The following is a 17,404-nucleotide window of genomic DNA, read 5'->3' on the forward strand; positions in this document are numbered from 1 at the left end:
GGCTAATTTTTAAATATTTTTCATAGAGACAAGATTTTGCCATGTTGTGCAGGCTGGTCTCAAATTCCTGGGCTCAAGCAATCCCAGAGCGCTGGGATTATAGGTGTTAGCCACGGTGCCTGGCAAATTTTATTAATATGTAATTTTAGAGGTAATAAAATGTTAAAAAGTTAAGGTGATCTTTGGGTTTACCCAAACTAAATAATACTAAAGTCAAATCCCAATCTTTCATTAAAACATCACATGGGTGAAGAGGACAGACTCTGGGGATGTGCTTAAGGTGGTTCTGAAAAAGTAATGGTGTTCTTTATAAATAACTTATTATTATAATGTAATCCTCAGAGTGCCCTCAGTGCTTCTCTGTTACACTCAACATAAATGAAACCTAAGAGTCCACGCTAGCCTTTTTGAGGTAAACATTTTAGAAGACAGCACAGAAAGTTGGGGGATATGCTAGGCTCTCTAGAGAACCTACTATTCATATTATAATAAAAATTTTTACTCTATTTTCCTATTTGGATGTGTAGCTCTGCTGATCCAACTGTTTTAATCCTGTTTAATATCTGGGTTTCATCCTACAACTATGGCTTTAGACAAGCATCTTTGAAAACCAAATTTGAGGGGATTAGTTCTTTTTTCTGCTTTGCTACTGGATGGTTAACTAGCATTTTATTCTTTGTACCTGCTATATTTCTTAGTCATGAGAGAGAGAGGGAGTATTTATTTACAGGATAAATACTTTCAAGCACCAACCCAGTATATCTATAGTTAAATGAACATCCTAGGTATTGTTTCATATACAAACTCTCTGCTTTATACTGTTTATTCTTTTTGCCTATAATTGCTTAGTTTATTATTTTTTTCTTATACTTTTAGGGATTTCAGACAATCTTAGCAATCCTCAAATTGTCAGCATCTTTTTCTAAGCTGCTGGTGCATCATTCGTTTGACTTAGTAATATTCCATCAAATGTCTTCCAGTATCATGGAACAAAAGGATCAACAGGTACAATGTTTTCCACTTGCATCCTAAATGTTATGTATTTATCTGACTCTAATTCTCATTTCCACTCTTTTTAGTTTCTAAACCTCTGTTGCAAGTGTTTTGCAAAAGTAGCTATGGATGATGACTTAAAAAATGTGATGCTAGAGAGAGCATGTGATCAGAATAACAGCATCATGGTTGAATGCTTGCTTCTATTAGGAGCAGATGCCAATCAAGCAAAGGAGGGAACTTCTTTAATTTGTCAGGTAAATATTAAAGGCCTCACTTGTGTCTTTGCTCATTATTCTTATCAAATGTAAGAGCCCTGCCGCTGTGTATCTCTTACTTACATCATATTATTCTTCACTACGGAAATTTACCAGTTTATTGTAATTGCTTGTATCTTGTAGTAGGGATTTAGATTTATAGAATTCCAGAAGTAATAGGGTCCTTTAGGTGTTATCCAGTCTAATCTTTCATTTCATCTGTTGGCTTATGTTGTTAAGTTGATAAATAACTTTTCAAATGGGTCCCTTAGTAGGCATCTCTACAACTTGTTCTCCAGATACACTCCACATAACACATAGTTCTAATATTTTGATAATTTTTTAACCATTTTTTTCCATGGTTTTAGTTTCTTTGCCTACAAAGTTCTCCTCTGAGGGCTACCACACATGGCTATGCAGGCTGTGAATGTCACACTTTTGTGGGTGCCATTCACACTGACATGAGTTGCTGTTGGCCAAAGTTGTGTAGTAGTGTGGTCTTTCTTTCCTTCTCTCTTCCCTCCTGAACCATGCAAACATATATCTGTCTGATTGTTTTGCTCTTCCTTCAAAATATAATTCAAATTGCCTTTCTTTAATAAAGCCCTCCCCATACCTCCAAACAAAATTAAGATTTACTTCTTCTGTCAGTTCATGAAAATATATACATATCTCTTGTGTACTTGGTGAGTTGTGTGAAAATAACCATGTATAGTGTTCATCTTTGTATGATTCAGACTATCTAGCTGATTACTTTACATATAGTGTGTATTCAATAAATACTAAGTTCATTGCTTGTATTTCAGATTTGTATTATTTGTATAAGTGTTAGAGTTTATACTAGCATTCAGGTAGCACTATGTCTATTTTCTAGAAATTTAACATTTCTAACAAATATTAAATTTCAGTATTTTTAATCAGTATTATTATCAGTAAATAATCAGTAAAGTACTACGTTTGCCAATAATTTACTTTTTAAGCCTTACTGTATTTAATATCCCACTTGCCTATGAATTGAAGTCAATTTGTTGACTGTTAAGATTAAGTTAATACTAATTAGTAATCAACATAAAAAGAAACAGAACGTGGAACCCATTTTCATGCACCATTATGTTTATGTATTAAAATCACATAAACAATCTAATTATTTAAATTTAGTCAAATTTCTTTTAAGCAAGCAAAAATTAAAATAGTAGTTCTACTTTATTAAAGATAATTAAATTTTTCCATCAATAATTTAATACATTTTTATGGTGCATCTTTTGCATGCAGATTATTGCATTAATGTTAATTGAAAATAGCAAAGAACTAAAAAGAAACTTCCCCTTCTAAGTCCACATTAAGGAAACAACATACCTAAAAGCACCTGATACAACTTTACTGCATTCCCCACAGGAAATCATTTCTGCTCTTCTTTCCATTTATCCAAATCTTCCTATACAACAGGATTTTTACTTTATTTCTCTTTCCATATTCTTTTGGCCTTCATATGCTTATTTTTATCTTTTCAAAACAAAATCTTAAATCCAAGGATTATGTATTAGACTTAAAGAATTTATCCCAGTTGTCAGAAGTTATTTATACCTAGCAAATAATAACTGCTGATTAAATCTTGTGGATGAATTTATTGTATGTACCTTATTTGTGCCAGAGCAAAATAAGGTAATGAAGATTATTCATTTACCAAGAGGTTGCATGTTGAAGGAGTATCTAGTGCACGGGTGGAGTTGTGTTAGGCTTTCTGCAGAAAATTTAATAATGGAATGTACATGACTGGTGGAGAATAATATGAAAGGTTAATACTGGATATGCAAATGCATGGATAAAAACCTCAAGGTAAAACTTATCAAATCACAGTGGAAAAAGTATAGTGAAGTCTGAATAAAAATAATAAGAGGCTGGGCATGGTGGTTCACATCCGTAATCCCAACACTTTGGGATGTTGAGGTGGGAGGATCACTTGAGCCAGGAGTTAAGAGACCAACTTGGGAAACATAGTGAGACTCCATTTCTACAAAACAAAACAACAAGCAAAAACCCATGTATGATGGCACACACATGTAGTCCTAGCTTCATGCAGAGTGGCTCATGCCTGTAATCCCAGTGCTTTGGGAAGTCAAGGTGGGAGGATCATTTGAGCCCAGGAGTTTAAGACCAGCCTGGGCAACGTAGTTACACCCCCATGTCTACAAAAAGTCAAAAAATTATCTGGGTATGGTGGTACCTGCCTATTGTCCCAGCTACTTGGGAGTCTGAGGTGGGAGGATGACTTGAGCCTGGGAGGTTGAGGTTACAGTTAGCTGAGATTGCACCACTGCACTCCAGCCTAGGCAACAGAGCCAGACCCTGTCTCAACATAACGTAACATAACATAACATAACATAACATAACATAACATAACATAACATAAGAATGCTGAGACGGGAGGATCACTTGAGCCTAGGAGGTCAAGGCTGCAGTGAGCTATGATTGCACCACTGTACTCCAACCTTGATGACAAAAGCAACCAACTAACCAACAAACAAAAAAACAATAAAACCAAACACCTCCATCATATGCATTACCAGCTGGGCACTGCTCCAAATACTTTACACAATTTAATCCTAACGACAACCTATGAATAGGTCCAGTAGGTTCTAATGTTATTCCCATTGTACAAGTGAGAAGTTGAGGCACTGAGGGATTAAATAACTTGCCTAAGAACAAGCTCCTGGTAAATAGTGCAAAATCTGCCTCCACAGTGCCTGCTTTGATTTCTTGGCTACACAGCAGATTCATGGTAGTGGTGGTAGTGATGTTCATTTACTCTAAAATAACAGTTTAAATAATTTGATTTTGATAATGTGCTGCATTTATTATAAATTAGATGATCAGAGAAAGATTGCAGGGATAAGAAATTATGCTTTTGATAATCTTTAGTTATTATATTCTGAATTTTCTTCATTATTATTTAAATGTGAAAATAAATATCTGTAAGCAGTAGTATTTTCCTGTCATGAAGTTGAAATTACTTTCATAAATGTGTGAATATTCTAAAGAGAATGACTCTGTAGGATTTAAAGAAATTAATTCTTATTTTTGCTGGCATTTATTTCTTTTCTCAGATTTCCTTTCTTATATATCTCTCTCTTCATGGCACCCATATGCCTAAAGTCAGCTTGGATAGTTTGGATCCTCCAAGGAAAATTCCTTCCACAAACATGTGCAGAGCACAGTGCTAGATAATTAATAGAGAATATATAAGGGGTTTCCTGTTTCAAGAAGTTTATAGGTCTGTATGTGTTGGGACATTGACAAGAGAATAAAACATAAATCACCTTAGTACAAAGTAAGGAGTGAGTGGCTTATCCTAGAGAAAAAAAGTTACTGGGCTACAGGAGAAGGCATTTGTGAGTTTTTCCCTTCCCTCCCCTCCCCACCCTCCTTCCTTCCTTCCTTCCTTCCTTCCTTCCTTCCTTCCTTCCTTCCTTCCTTCCTTCCTTCCTTCCCTCCTTCCTTCCCTCCTTCATCTTTCACCTTCCTTCCTTTTAATTTTGCTGTGAGCCCTTAAAGAGGATTTTAGTAATTTGCTACTTAAATTAAATATACGTCCTAGGTGTTGTGCTAGGCTTCAGGAATACAAGTTGAATTGCAGTAATGTACAGGCCTTTGCATTCTAGCAAGAAAACAGATGGGTGTGTATGTTTGTTTGCTCAGTGCTACATTAAATGAAATGGATGGGAGCCAGGAGGGGAAATAGTGTGTTTGGCCTGAGAGGTTAGTAGCAAGGACTTCTCCACAAGAAATTTTGAACCCAATTCTTCAAGAATGAACACCTTTTTGCTGGGTGAAGAGTAGAGGAAGGCATTTGGGGTAATAGAAATAGCACAAAAGATAATGAGGTTTGAAAAATTACATGCTGTGTTTGGAAGAATGTCCGGAGCAGTGGCATTTTAGGCTTTTAAAGAGGACAGTGACTTGATCAGAGCTCTGTAGTGCTTTGAGTATGGGTTGAAGGTGAGTGTACTTGGAGACTGGTGGGCATTTAATTGGTGCCTTCCAACCGCATGAATGAATGTCCCCTTAAATCCCTTGGAAGCACTTTGATCCTAGAAAATTCAAGAATTGTCCCCAACATCTTTTTCCTCTGAGTTGGTACCCTGGATCTTTGGGTCTTCTTTTCTTTCCTTTTTTAATGTTTAATTTTGGGTAATGAAAGTCGCACAGGTTTTGAAGCCAGCAGATTTGGCTTCAAATCCAAGTTTCAGTTGCTTGCCAGCTTTACGGGACAAATTATATATCTTTTCTAAATACTCATCTATTAGGTGGGAGAAATAATTGCTATGGCATAAGATTTTTTTTTTTTTTAAAGATTAGAAATCACATGTGTACAGAATTTGGCACAGTAACTGATGGATATTATTTCTATTACCTGTTATTTTTGTCTTCTAGTTGATAGCTCCTTGCTAACGTCTAGCTCCTTTCCAAAGCTCTTCCTGAGTAGGGCCAGTGTGTAGTGCTGCAGGTTGCTAAGGCTTCTCCGGGCTTGCTGAGTTGTTCTAGTTTTTGTAGCACCTCGCGTGCTAACCCACCCTGAGCACATGCTCTGAAAACATAACATTCAGAGGAAGGTTGAGGACTGAGAGACAAGGTATATCTTTGAGGAAATTCAGATGCTTGTCCTGAGGAGATCAGGAAAACCAGACACGAGTAATGATTGTCGTTTGCGTGTGGCATTAATAAATTTTACAATAGCTAAGTCCTCATTTAGTTATTCTATGTCACAGATAAAGACAGGACAGTAGTATTTACTGTGTTAAGGTACTGGTTTCCCAGATATCTTACAGTGAGAAGACAGAAGCTCAGAAAGTGTAAGCAATGTGCATACTTGTTGGAGTCTGGATGTAAACAGAGATCTTGATGCCAAGCCTATGGAACTTTGTCTCCATATAATATTGTCTCTTTCATGGATAACTGACTGCCATGTGGCAGATTATTCATGCTATTCTGACAGTTATGGCATTAATATCATCTTATTTTCCCAATCTATTCAAGGATCAGTTTTGTCTTATTTTATTTTGTTTAATTCCAAATTGGAGATGTAGAGAAAAATCACATGACGTTTGATTTACCAGTCTCTTAAAAAGAAGAAAACTATAGATTTTTAATATACTTAATTTTTTTTCTTTAACAGGTATGTGAGAAAGAGAGCAGTCCCAAATTGGTGGAACTCTTATTGAATAGTGGATCTCGTGAACAAGATGTACGAAAAGCGCTGACAATAAGCATTGGGAAAGGCGACAGCCAGATCATCAGCTTGCTCTTAAGGAGGCTGGCCCTGGACATGGCCAACAATAGCATTTGCCTTGGAGGGTTTTGTATAGGAAAAGTTGAACCTTCCTGGCTTGGTCCTTTATTTCCAGATAAGACTTCTAATTTAAGGAAACAAACAAGTAAGTAACAAGGAGAATATTTTTGACAGTTCTTATTTTTAATAGTATTTTTTTAAGTCACTAGTCTTTTAGTGGTTATTCATGCCAGTTTGAAGGACCTTAAGCCAAAAATATTGCAAAGGTTTGGATTTTTTTGGCTATGAAATACTTCAAAATGATGTATTTAAGTTCTTTATGAGATAGCAAATAGGAGCAAATAGGTACTTATAAAATTAGAGCAAAATAGCGGAAGCTTTTTGAAGAGCTACTTTTTAATATAGTCCTTTTTTATTTTTAAAGTAAAGCATCCTTGTTTTTTTAAAAAAATATAAAATTATAAAAAAGAAAATAAAAATAACTTATTTTTTCCCTTTTAAGTAATTAAAACGGATATTTTTCCTAACTTTTTGTATGCTTACATGTACCTATGCATTCAAATGTATGTAAAAGCATACACACATATTCACTTGGCATTTTTAACTTAGCATATATATATTTCAATTGATAATGCATTTTCTTTATACATTCAAGCTCATATGTATTTTGTACATATTATGTGTATTGATGGTAAGTTGCCATCCTCTGACACTGTTTTTGTCTTTTGAGCTCTTTCATTTGTTCACACTAAATGTGTTTTTAGCGTGTGAGCTCCCAGCTTTTCCTATGTTAATTTAGTCTCATGCCCATCTCCTTCCCCATGGTCATGATACTCCATGACTCAACACCTTTAGGACCATCTTGCAAATAGCATGTTTGCTTCTCTCATTTTTATGATGCACTCAATAGCAAAACACCAGTTTTGGTCAGTCTACCAGTCTACTTTTTCCCTCACTTTCACCAAGATAACTGAGTGCTGCTAGAGTAAAGTACCCGTCCATGCAATTTGGTGCCTTTATACATCAAGGTTTCCAACCTCTCAGTAGGCTCCAAAAGTTCCAGTCAGGCTGAATTTTCCTCGGTTTCTCAAACACTTCATGTACCCTTACTTCCAGTCTTTTTCCATTGTTACTCTCTCTACCTAACTCTAAATTCTGTCTTCACCTGGCTGTCTCTTCATTCTTCCTGTCTCAGCACCATCATCAGTCTGGAAGGTCCTCTTACATGACCCTATAGCACCTTATTTCTCACCTATACTACCATTCACCACATTATATAATTTAATTTTTCATTTTTATTATCTACTTTTTGGTAGATTGTTAGTACCATGAAGTCAATGTCAGTTTTGTTCATGGTTGTAACCTTACCATTGATACGAGTGCTTTGCACATAGTAGATTATCATTTAGAATTAAACATTTAATATTGGCAAAAATAAAAATTATGTAATACATTATGTTGCTAAGCATATGTGGAAACATGCTTCATACATTGATATGAATTTAAATTGTCCTCTTTTGAGGACAATTTGGCAATATCCACTAATATTTTTTAATATACAAACATACTTTTTTGACCTAGCAGTGTACTGTTAGGAATCTATGATACAGACATTCTCAATGTGCACAAAAAATTATGTACAAAAATGCACATTAAAACATTGTTTATAATAGCAAAAGAGTAGGGAAAAACCTAAGTATTCCTCAAAAGGAACTATTCAAATAAATAATGGTACATTCATGTAGTGGAATGCTTTGCAATCATTGAGGAAAAAAAAATATAGCAAATTTAATGTCCTGATAAAGATTACATTACTCCATGGCAAAAAACAGGCACAGAACAGTGTTTTTACTATACTAATGTTGATGGAAATGCAATTGGAATATGATAGTTATAAAAGTTTGAATATGAAATAAAACCCTCCAGAAATGGGGTCCCTGATTGTCTCTGGGGTCTTTGGAAATTACTGAGACATGGTTAGATCCCATGTTTCATTACTTAAACTAGTCTCATGCCAAAAATCTGCTTACTTTAATCTTCGCTGTCTGATAGAGAGGAATTGTGGGCCCATTGGAGAAGGATGGAGGAGATTTATCATTCACTATATTCCCTTTGCTGTGTATGAAGTTTTTACCATTGACACATCTTACCCAATTAAAAGAACACAGTAATGTCATTTGATTAATTGGAGGGTATAACCATGATTTCATTGGCAGCTGGTCTGAGTAAAGAACACTTTGGGTCATAGCTTTCAAACATTTTTCAGGTAGTATTTGCCTGAGTGACATATATGTGTGTGAACTCATCCTGCTGGGCTTCGGGATAATTTCCCATATCATAACATATTACTCTGGAAAAAAAGAACTATTTGGGTATATGGGTATAGTGTAAGCCACAGTATCAAATGTCTTCTTGGGGTTTATCATATGGGCTTACCACATATTTACAGTAGGAATAGATGTAGATACATGAGTGTACTTCACCTCTGCTACTATAATGATTGCTATTCCTACTGGCGTCAATGTCTTTTAGCTGATGAGCTACACTTCACGGCGGTAATATCAAATGATCCCCCACCACGCTCTGAGCCCCAGGGTTTATTTTCCTTTTTACAGTAGGAGGCCTAACCAGCATTGCATTAACCAACTCATCACTGGATATTGTACTACATGTTACAGTGGTATCCTTAACTTTGTTAAAGGTAGTAATGTTAATAAGATGTTTGGTAAAAATGGAGTGAGGGACTTTTTTGTTAATATAGTATGATTGAAAACATTGGTTGATAGAATAAGGATATTTGAGAGGGCAAAAAATGAGAGTTGTTCCAAGATATTGTGTCTCAAGTCAAACCATTTTTAAAAATCAAGTGTAGTGATTTATATACATATATAATTTATATAAAATAAAATGCATTCACTTTAAGTGTATATTTTCATGTGCTTTGAAAATTACCACTGTATCATGTAGTAATATTTGAAGTAATTACAGTAGTAATATTTGAAGAAATCTTCCTGGCTGTGTGTAGGACAATGAGGACTCTGTCAACTTATTTTTCATAGTAGAGCTGATATATAATGTAATGAAGTTGTGAGAAGAATGTTAATTTTGAAATTCCATCAAATTTCCCAATAGTCATAATGAATCACTCAGCAAACTTTATAAAAATAACAACATCCTTTATTTAGTATTTTATGTGTTCTATGCATTGTGCTAAACATTTTATATGCATGGTTTCATTTACTCTTTTCCATTACCATATGCTGTGTATGTTATCATCTTCATTTTCCAGGTGAGGACACTGACACCCAGGGAGCTTATATAACTCACAAATGGCATTTCTATGACTTGAACACAGGCCTGTCTGGCTTCAAAGCCTAGGCCTTTTCCTGAATAAAGTTCCATAGAGGTTCAATTTTGCTATCTATACCAAAGCATTGTATACATGGTTATGTTTTTTTAAAAAAATATGATCTGCCACCTGCTAATTATTCAGGATCACTAGTGTAAGGTGACTTTGGAAGGAAAAATAGAAATTTTCTCTAGAAGCATAGGAATACATAAGAACTTTGGTCCTATATATGTTTATTTTTGCATAATTGTTGATTTCTAAGTTCCTGGTGCATCTCTTTATTTTCAGATATAGCATCTACACTAGCAAGAATGGTGATCAGATATCAGATGAAAAGTGCTGTGGAAGAAGGAGCAGCCTCAGGCAGTGATGGAAATTTTTCTGAAGATGTGCTGTCTAAATTTGATGAATGGACCTTTATTCCTGACTCTTCTATGGACAGTGTCTTTGCTCCAAGTGATGATCTAGATAGTGAAGGTATTTATTATAAAAAGAAATCCCTTTATGTTTTATATTTACATACTGACATTGAACGATAGGACCCGAGACAAAAACCTGACTTAAATCATTTGGAAAAACTTAAGTAGAAATGTGTTTATCACCACAAACGGTTAGGTTTACTAATATTGGTCAAAGTGATGTTTCAAGGAAGTGTGTCTCTGTGCTTCTAAATGTTATTCTGACTAATTGGTTAATGGTTAATATTCCAGGAAATAAACTCTGACTAGACTGGAACGAGATTCTACACTCTGACACTGACTAAATCCTTTTGTGGCTTGTGTAAGCTCCTTAACTTTGTTAAAGGTAGTAATGTTAATAAGATGTTTGGTAAAAATGGAGTGAGGGACTTTTTTGTTAATATAGTATGATTGAAAACATTGGTTGATAGAATAAGGATATTTGAGAGGGCAAAAAATGAGAGTTGTTCCAAGATATTGTGTCTCAAGTCAAACCATTTTTAAAAATCAAGTGTAGTGATTTATATACATATATAATTTATATAAAATAAAATGCATTCACTTTAAGTATATATTTTCATGTGCTTTGAAAATTAACATATTCATGTAGTCATCATCGCTATTAAGTTATGCAATATTTTCATCATCCAAAAAAGTTTCTTCGTGCCTCTTCACTGAAACCGTCCCCTTCCCCTGCCCCTGCCCCTTAGCAATCATTTGCTTCCTGACACTGTAGATTAATGTTTTCTCTAATTTTATGTACATAGAATCATACAGTAAGTACTCTTTTGTGTCTATTTTCCAAAGTGGTTGTACTATGTTCTACCTCCGCCGGCGATACATGAGCATTCTGGTTGCTCTACATCCTTGTCAGTACTTGGTATTTTCAAGTTAATTTTAGCTCTTCTAGTGGAGATTTAATTCATTTGGATGTAATTTTCATTTCCCTAATGACTAATTACATAGAGGACATTTTCATGTTCTTATTGGCCATTCTTATTTTTGTGTGAAGTGTTGAAGTATTTTGCTTTTAATTGGGTTGTCCTACAATTACATAAAAGTTCTTTGTATATTCTAGATAGAAGTTGTGACAGGTGTATATATTGCATATATTTTTTTCCCAGTCATAGCTTGTCTTCTCATTTTACTAATTCTATTATTTTTAAAAAACAGAAGTTTTAAATTTTGGTGAAATGCAGTTTTCCAGTTTTTTTCTTTTATGGTTTGTCCTTTTTCTATCCCACTTAAGAAACCTTTTCTTAGCCTAAATTTGTGAAGATTTTCTTCTATATTTTCTCTTAGAAGTTTTAAAATCTCAGCTTTAACATTTAGGTCTAAAACATTTTAAGCTGATTTTTGTGTGTGACGTGTCAATGAAGGGTTGACACTTATTTCTTTCTATGTGGATATCCAGTTGTTCCAACATTACTTGTTGAAAATACTGTATAATTCCTCATTGAATTAATGGAAGCTTTGTTCTCTTTAATTGACTATTTAGGTATGGTTCTACTTTAGCATTATTTATTCTGTGCCACTGATTTATACCTTATTCTTATGCCGAAACCACACTGTCTTGATTACTCTGGCTTACTAGCAGGTCTTGAAATCAGGTAATCCAAGTCCTCTGGTGTTCTTTTAAAAAAATTGTTCTTATTAATCTAGATTCTTTGCATTTCCATATAAATTTTGAATCAACTAACTTTATGCTGGGATTTTTATTGTAATTAAGTCCATATTTAGATTTTATATAGAATTAATTTATAAATTAAATCATATTACCTGTAATGTTAATATAATCTATACCATATAATTAATACATAAATAATTTCTATAGATTATATCTGTAAATCAATTTGAGGGAACTAATATATTAATAAAGAGTCTTTTGACATATTAATGTGATATATAGTTCAATTAGTCTTTTAAAATTTCTAACAGTGTGTTGTATTGGATGTTTTCTGATGCTGTTATAGATGGTATTGTATTTGAATTCTAATTTCCAGGAGTTCACTGCTGATATATAGAAATACAATTCATTTATTAGTACATGAATTTTTTATCCTGTAAACTTGCTAAGCTCACTTATGAGTTTTCTAGTACCTTATTATAGATTCCACAGGATTTTCTTTGTTCGTAATTATACCATTTAGTAGTAAAGACAGATTTGCTTTTTCTTTTCTAATATTTATGTCTCCTTTTTTTTTCTTGTCATATTGCACTGGCTAGGACCTCCAGTACTATGTTGAATAGAATCGGTCAGACTGGGCACCATTCCCTGGTTTCCAAACTTAGAGCAAAAACATTCAGTCTCTAATCACTAATTATGACATTATTTGTTATTTTTCATAGATGCCCTTCATCAAATTGAAGGAGCTTCTTCCTAGTCATTTCTGGAGAGCCTTTTTTTTTTTTAATCATTAATAGGTGTTGAAAAATGCTGTTCAGCATCTGCTGAGGTATTCATATTTTTTACCTATATTTTGTTAATATAGTCAAATACACTGACTGATTTTCTAATGTTAAACCAACTTGCATTCCTGGAGTAAATCTCACTTGGTTATGGTACATTATCCTTTTTATATAGTATTAAATTTTATTTTCTAAAATTTTGTTAAGAATTTTGCATCTGGCTGGGCACAGTGACTCACGTCTGTAATCCCAGCACTTTGGGAGGCCGAGGCAGGCAGATCATGAGGTCACGAGATCAAGACCATCCTGGCTAACAGTGAAACCCCATCTCTACTAAAAATACAAAAAATTAGCTGGGCATGGTGGCGGGCACCTGTAGACTCAGCTACTCTGGAGGCTGAGTCAGGGGAATGGCATGAACCTGGAGGTGGAGCTTGCAGTGAGCCGAGGTCATGCTACTGCACTCTAGCCTGGGCCACAGTGCGAGACTCCGTCTCAAGAAAAAAAAAAAAAGGGATTTTGCATCTGTGAGAGATATTAGTCTGTAGTTTTATACTTCCTTGTAATTATGGGAGTAATGCTGGCCTCTTGAAATGAATTGGGAAGTGTTTCCCATTCCACAATTTTCTAGAAGAGTTTGTGTAAAGGTGTTTTCTTCTTAAATGTATGATAGACTTCACCAGCAAAGGCCATCTAGGTTTTAAATTTTTGTGGGGAGGAGATTTAAACTTATGAATTTAATAACCTTGATAGATGTATGATTATTTTAATTTTCTTTTACTTCTTAAGTCAGTTTTAGTAATTTGTAACTTTCAAGGAATATGTCCATTTCATATAAGTTGCCAAATTTATTTGTTTAATGTTACTTATAGTAATTATTTAATTATCCTGTTAGTGATTTAATTATCCTATTAATAATCTCTTCAAAGAATCAGATTTTTGTTTTATTGATTTTCTCTATTGTTTGTGTTACTTTCTCACTGACTTTTGTTCTTATCTTTATTGTTCCCTTTCCTTACTTATTTTCATTTTAATTGACTTTTTTTAATAGATTCTTAATTTGGAAGCTTAGAACTCTGGTTTTTAGAACCTTCTTATTTTGTAACAGAAACATTTATTTAAGGCTATATATGTCCTTATAAATATCACTTTCACTGCATCCCAGTATTTTGATGTGTCATCTTTCCATTCATTTAAAAAATTTTTAATTTCCTTTGTGACTTCTTTGATTCATGAGTTATTTAGAAGGCTGTCATTTATTTTCCAAATATTTGGAGATTTTTCTGGATAACATTTTGGTTATTGGTTTCAATTTAATTTTGTTGTGGTCAGACAGCCTACTCTGATGATTTCTATCCTTTTATATTTATTGAAACATGCTTTATGGATTATTATATGATCTGTCTTGGTGGTGTGCCATGTGCAACTGAAAAGAAAGTATATTCATCTGTTATTGGGTCAAATCAATAGGCCAAATTGTTTGGTAAAATTTCTCAAGTTTTCTGTGACTTTACTGATTTTTCTTTCTATTTATTGTATTTGAAAGAGAACTATTGAAGTTGTAATTGAGGATTTGTTGGTCGTCTTTTCAGTTTTATCTGTTTATGCTTTGTATATTTTGAAGCTCTGCTGTTTGTTGTGCAAATGTTAAGGATTATATATAAAAAATAATTTTTTAAGTGAAGTAACCACTTTATGTTAATCTAAGTTTGCAGTTAGTATCATTTTCTTCTTCTGGAAGAATCCCTTTTACATTTCTAGTGTAGATCTTCCAGAAACCCATATGCAGATTACTGGAGCTATTTTTCTGTAACTGCCCCAGAACTCCCAGCTATTGTAGTCTCCATAAATGTTGATGTCTATCTCCTCATCTCAGGAAAGCCGTGAGACTCTTTAAATTTCTTCTTATGTGTATGCCCCTTAATTTGTCTCCAAGCAGAAGACCAGAGTGATCATAGGGCTCACATAATTTGTTACCCTTCTTTCAGGTATTACATAGTCCTGTGCTGTCTGTCGCCCAGTGTCTATATCCAGTCATTTAATGTATTTGTCCAGTTTTCTTGTTGTTTATGTAAGTAGGTTAAGTTCATTCACATTTGTTGCTCTATCATGCCTGAAAGAACTCTCTTCAAGTATTTTTAAAGAAAACATTAGAAATTTTAACATAAAATAATTATAAAATGCACTATGCTGCTTGTACAAATAATGTGCTAATAGACATTTCACAAACATATAAAGTGGGATAATTATGATAATTTAATAATCTTTATAATTATGTAATTGTTACTAAATTATAAATTCTATTTTATTAAAATTCTTAAGCGTTAAAATAATTTAAATTATAGAATTAATTGAATTTCAGTAATGAACCAGGTGGGAACTGTTTATATCAGGATTTATACTGAATATTATAAAGGGGATATTTGGATATACAGATTTTATAATTTGGTTTTGAAGTAAAATGAATTCTTTGTTTTTCTAAGATAAAGAGTAGGGGAATTAAAAATCATAATTTTCACAAATGCATTCACATTATTTATCTTTAATATGATTTATTTATTGATCTTTTTTTGTAAATTTATTATTTTGAAAGTACTGCCTTTTCCTTATTTTATAAAATAATTATTGCCAGCCAAATTTATTGTGTTTATTTTAATACCATTCCATAAAAGAAACCATGAAACATGAAATTCAGATAGGAATATATTCAAAATTGCTGTTAAATAATTTGTGTGATTACAACATTTAAAGCAAGATTTGAAAAATTTATAAGAAAAATTCAGGGAGTTAATCCACTCTCTTTCCTATGCTGCTAGATCCTATTACAGTGGTCTCTATAAAAAAATTCAGAGAAACAGAAAGCAGTAACATTGATCAGATTGCATACAAACTTTCTGCACACACACATATTTGTTATAGCTTATGTAACCATTGATTGATTTTGCTTTTTCCTGCTGGACTATGAGCTCCTCTGAGGGACAGATTTATTTTTTTCCTGCATATCATTATCCAGTGCTTACCCAGTGTCTAGTCTGTAACAGCCATTCCATAAATATTTATGGGTGAAGAAAAATGTTGTTGAATTTTTAAAGTGAAAAACCAACATGGCTTATCATTTCTATTTTAAAGATTTTACAAAGGAAATGGACTGTGAAATTTCCATTAATAAAAATAGGTTTAATCTTCCATGACTGAACAAGGATCTTATGATTGAGTAAGCTTTTCATACTCACTTTCATGTTACTTTATCATTTTCAAAATAGGAAGTGAAGGCTCATTTCTTGTGAAAAAGAAATCAAATTCAATTAGTGTAGGAGAATTTTACCGAGATGCCGTATTACAACGTTGCTCACCAAATTTGCAAAGGCATTCCAGTTCCTTGGTAAGTTGAATTGTGATTATGTTGTGTTTTGCTACTGACATTCTCTTGATAACTAAAATTTATGCCAAAGCTAGGAACAATTGGTAGGGATTTCCCTGATGTATGAAAACTATAATTTTGAGATGTTTTATATATGTATATATATGAAAACACAGTAGATGTAAATTATGCTAAATTCACATTTGTAGTCTTTTGAGTATGCGGGGTAGGAATTTGTTTGGGGCATAGATATGTATACTTGCAGTACACTTCAAGATGGTTTTCTTCTTCTTTCTTTTCAGAACTTCATGTCTGAAAAGAGCCCAGGCTAGACCTGTACCTAATGGTGTGGGTTGGTTCCATGAACACTTTAGCTAGAAATCTTATAGTGATTTCTAAGAAACCAGACAGAAGTCTGAAGGACACTGAACAAGATGGAGTAGCATAATATAATTCATTACTTATCTTTGTCTATATCTATATCTATATCTATATCTATAGGTGTATTGAAAGTTATTTAATTTTTTAGACACCATTATTATTATTTCAACCTCCTGTCTGTTTTGGAACTATAGAAGGACTATTGCATATTTGCATGAGGAGTTTGATCATTCTAGTTGAGGAAATTGGGAGCCACTTTATTCTCAGGTTCACTTTGAAGGATCTATTCTAATTTTGATTATAGCTGAGTACTAAAAATATCAGTGTTGTTATATGTTAATTCTAGACCTTAAGATGGGTGAAATGAATGACTATAGTTGAATCGGTTAAATTAGCTCTCAGCTTTATATATGCTCTTTCGAATTTATATATAAATTTAGTTATAAAAAGTAGTTTGGTTAATGAGAGAAATTATATAGATATAGCTTTTTGACTCAACCTTTCTGTTTTTCAGTTTCCTTATATTTAAAACAAAAGAGAAAGAGTAGATACTAAGGTCATTTGAGCACAAAACTGAATTGTTTTCTTTTATCTTCATAATTGGGTTCTTAGTTTTTACTTGCCTATTTTTTCCCATAATTATAAATACCATTTAACCCTATTAAAATTTCATGGTTCTTTCCTTATAAAAATGTCCTCTTGTCCAACAAGTGACAGCAATTTTATTATAAATATCATTTTTTTAATAGGGGCCCATTTTTGATCATGAAGATTTACTGAGGAGAAAAAGAAAAATATTATCTTCAGATGATTCACTCAGTAAGTATTTGGATGTAATCATAAGTGAATAGATACTTTGGGCAGAATACAGTGTTTGGTTGAATTTCCTCCAATTATTCAAATATTCTT

General features: G+C 33.3%; 1 protein-coding gene across 2 annotated transcripts in view; it reads left to right on the forward strand.

The window, feature by feature from the left end:
* The window catches only part of LRRK2 (leucine rich repeat kinase 2), a 146,244-nt gene that overhangs the window by 49,418 nt on the left and 79,422 nt on the right, over positions 1 to 17,404 (forward strand). For both annotated transcript variants that reach the window (XM_025402005.1, XM_025402006.1), the window contains exons 17-22: positions 877 to 1,005; positions 1,080 to 1,250; positions 6,424 to 6,682; positions 10,175 to 10,363; positions 16,017 to 16,135; positions 17,245 to 17,314. In XM_025402005.1, coding sequence (XP_025257790.1) covers positions 877 to 1,005; positions 1,080 to 1,250; positions 6,424 to 6,682; positions 10,175 to 10,363; positions 16,017 to 16,135; positions 17,245 to 17,314 — 937 coding nt within the window. The remainder of the gene's footprint in view (positions 1 to 876; positions 1,006 to 1,079; positions 1,251 to 6,423; positions 6,683 to 10,174; positions 10,364 to 16,016; positions 16,136 to 17,244; positions 17,315 to 17,404) is intronic.

This window comes from Theropithecus gelada, chromosome 11 (genome assembly GCF_003255815.1).
Source record: "Theropithecus gelada isolate Dixy chromosome 11, Tgel_1.0, whole genome shotgun sequence".
Taxonomy (NCBI): domain Eukaryota; kingdom Metazoa; phylum Chordata; class Mammalia; order Primates; family Cercopithecidae; genus Theropithecus; species Theropithecus gelada.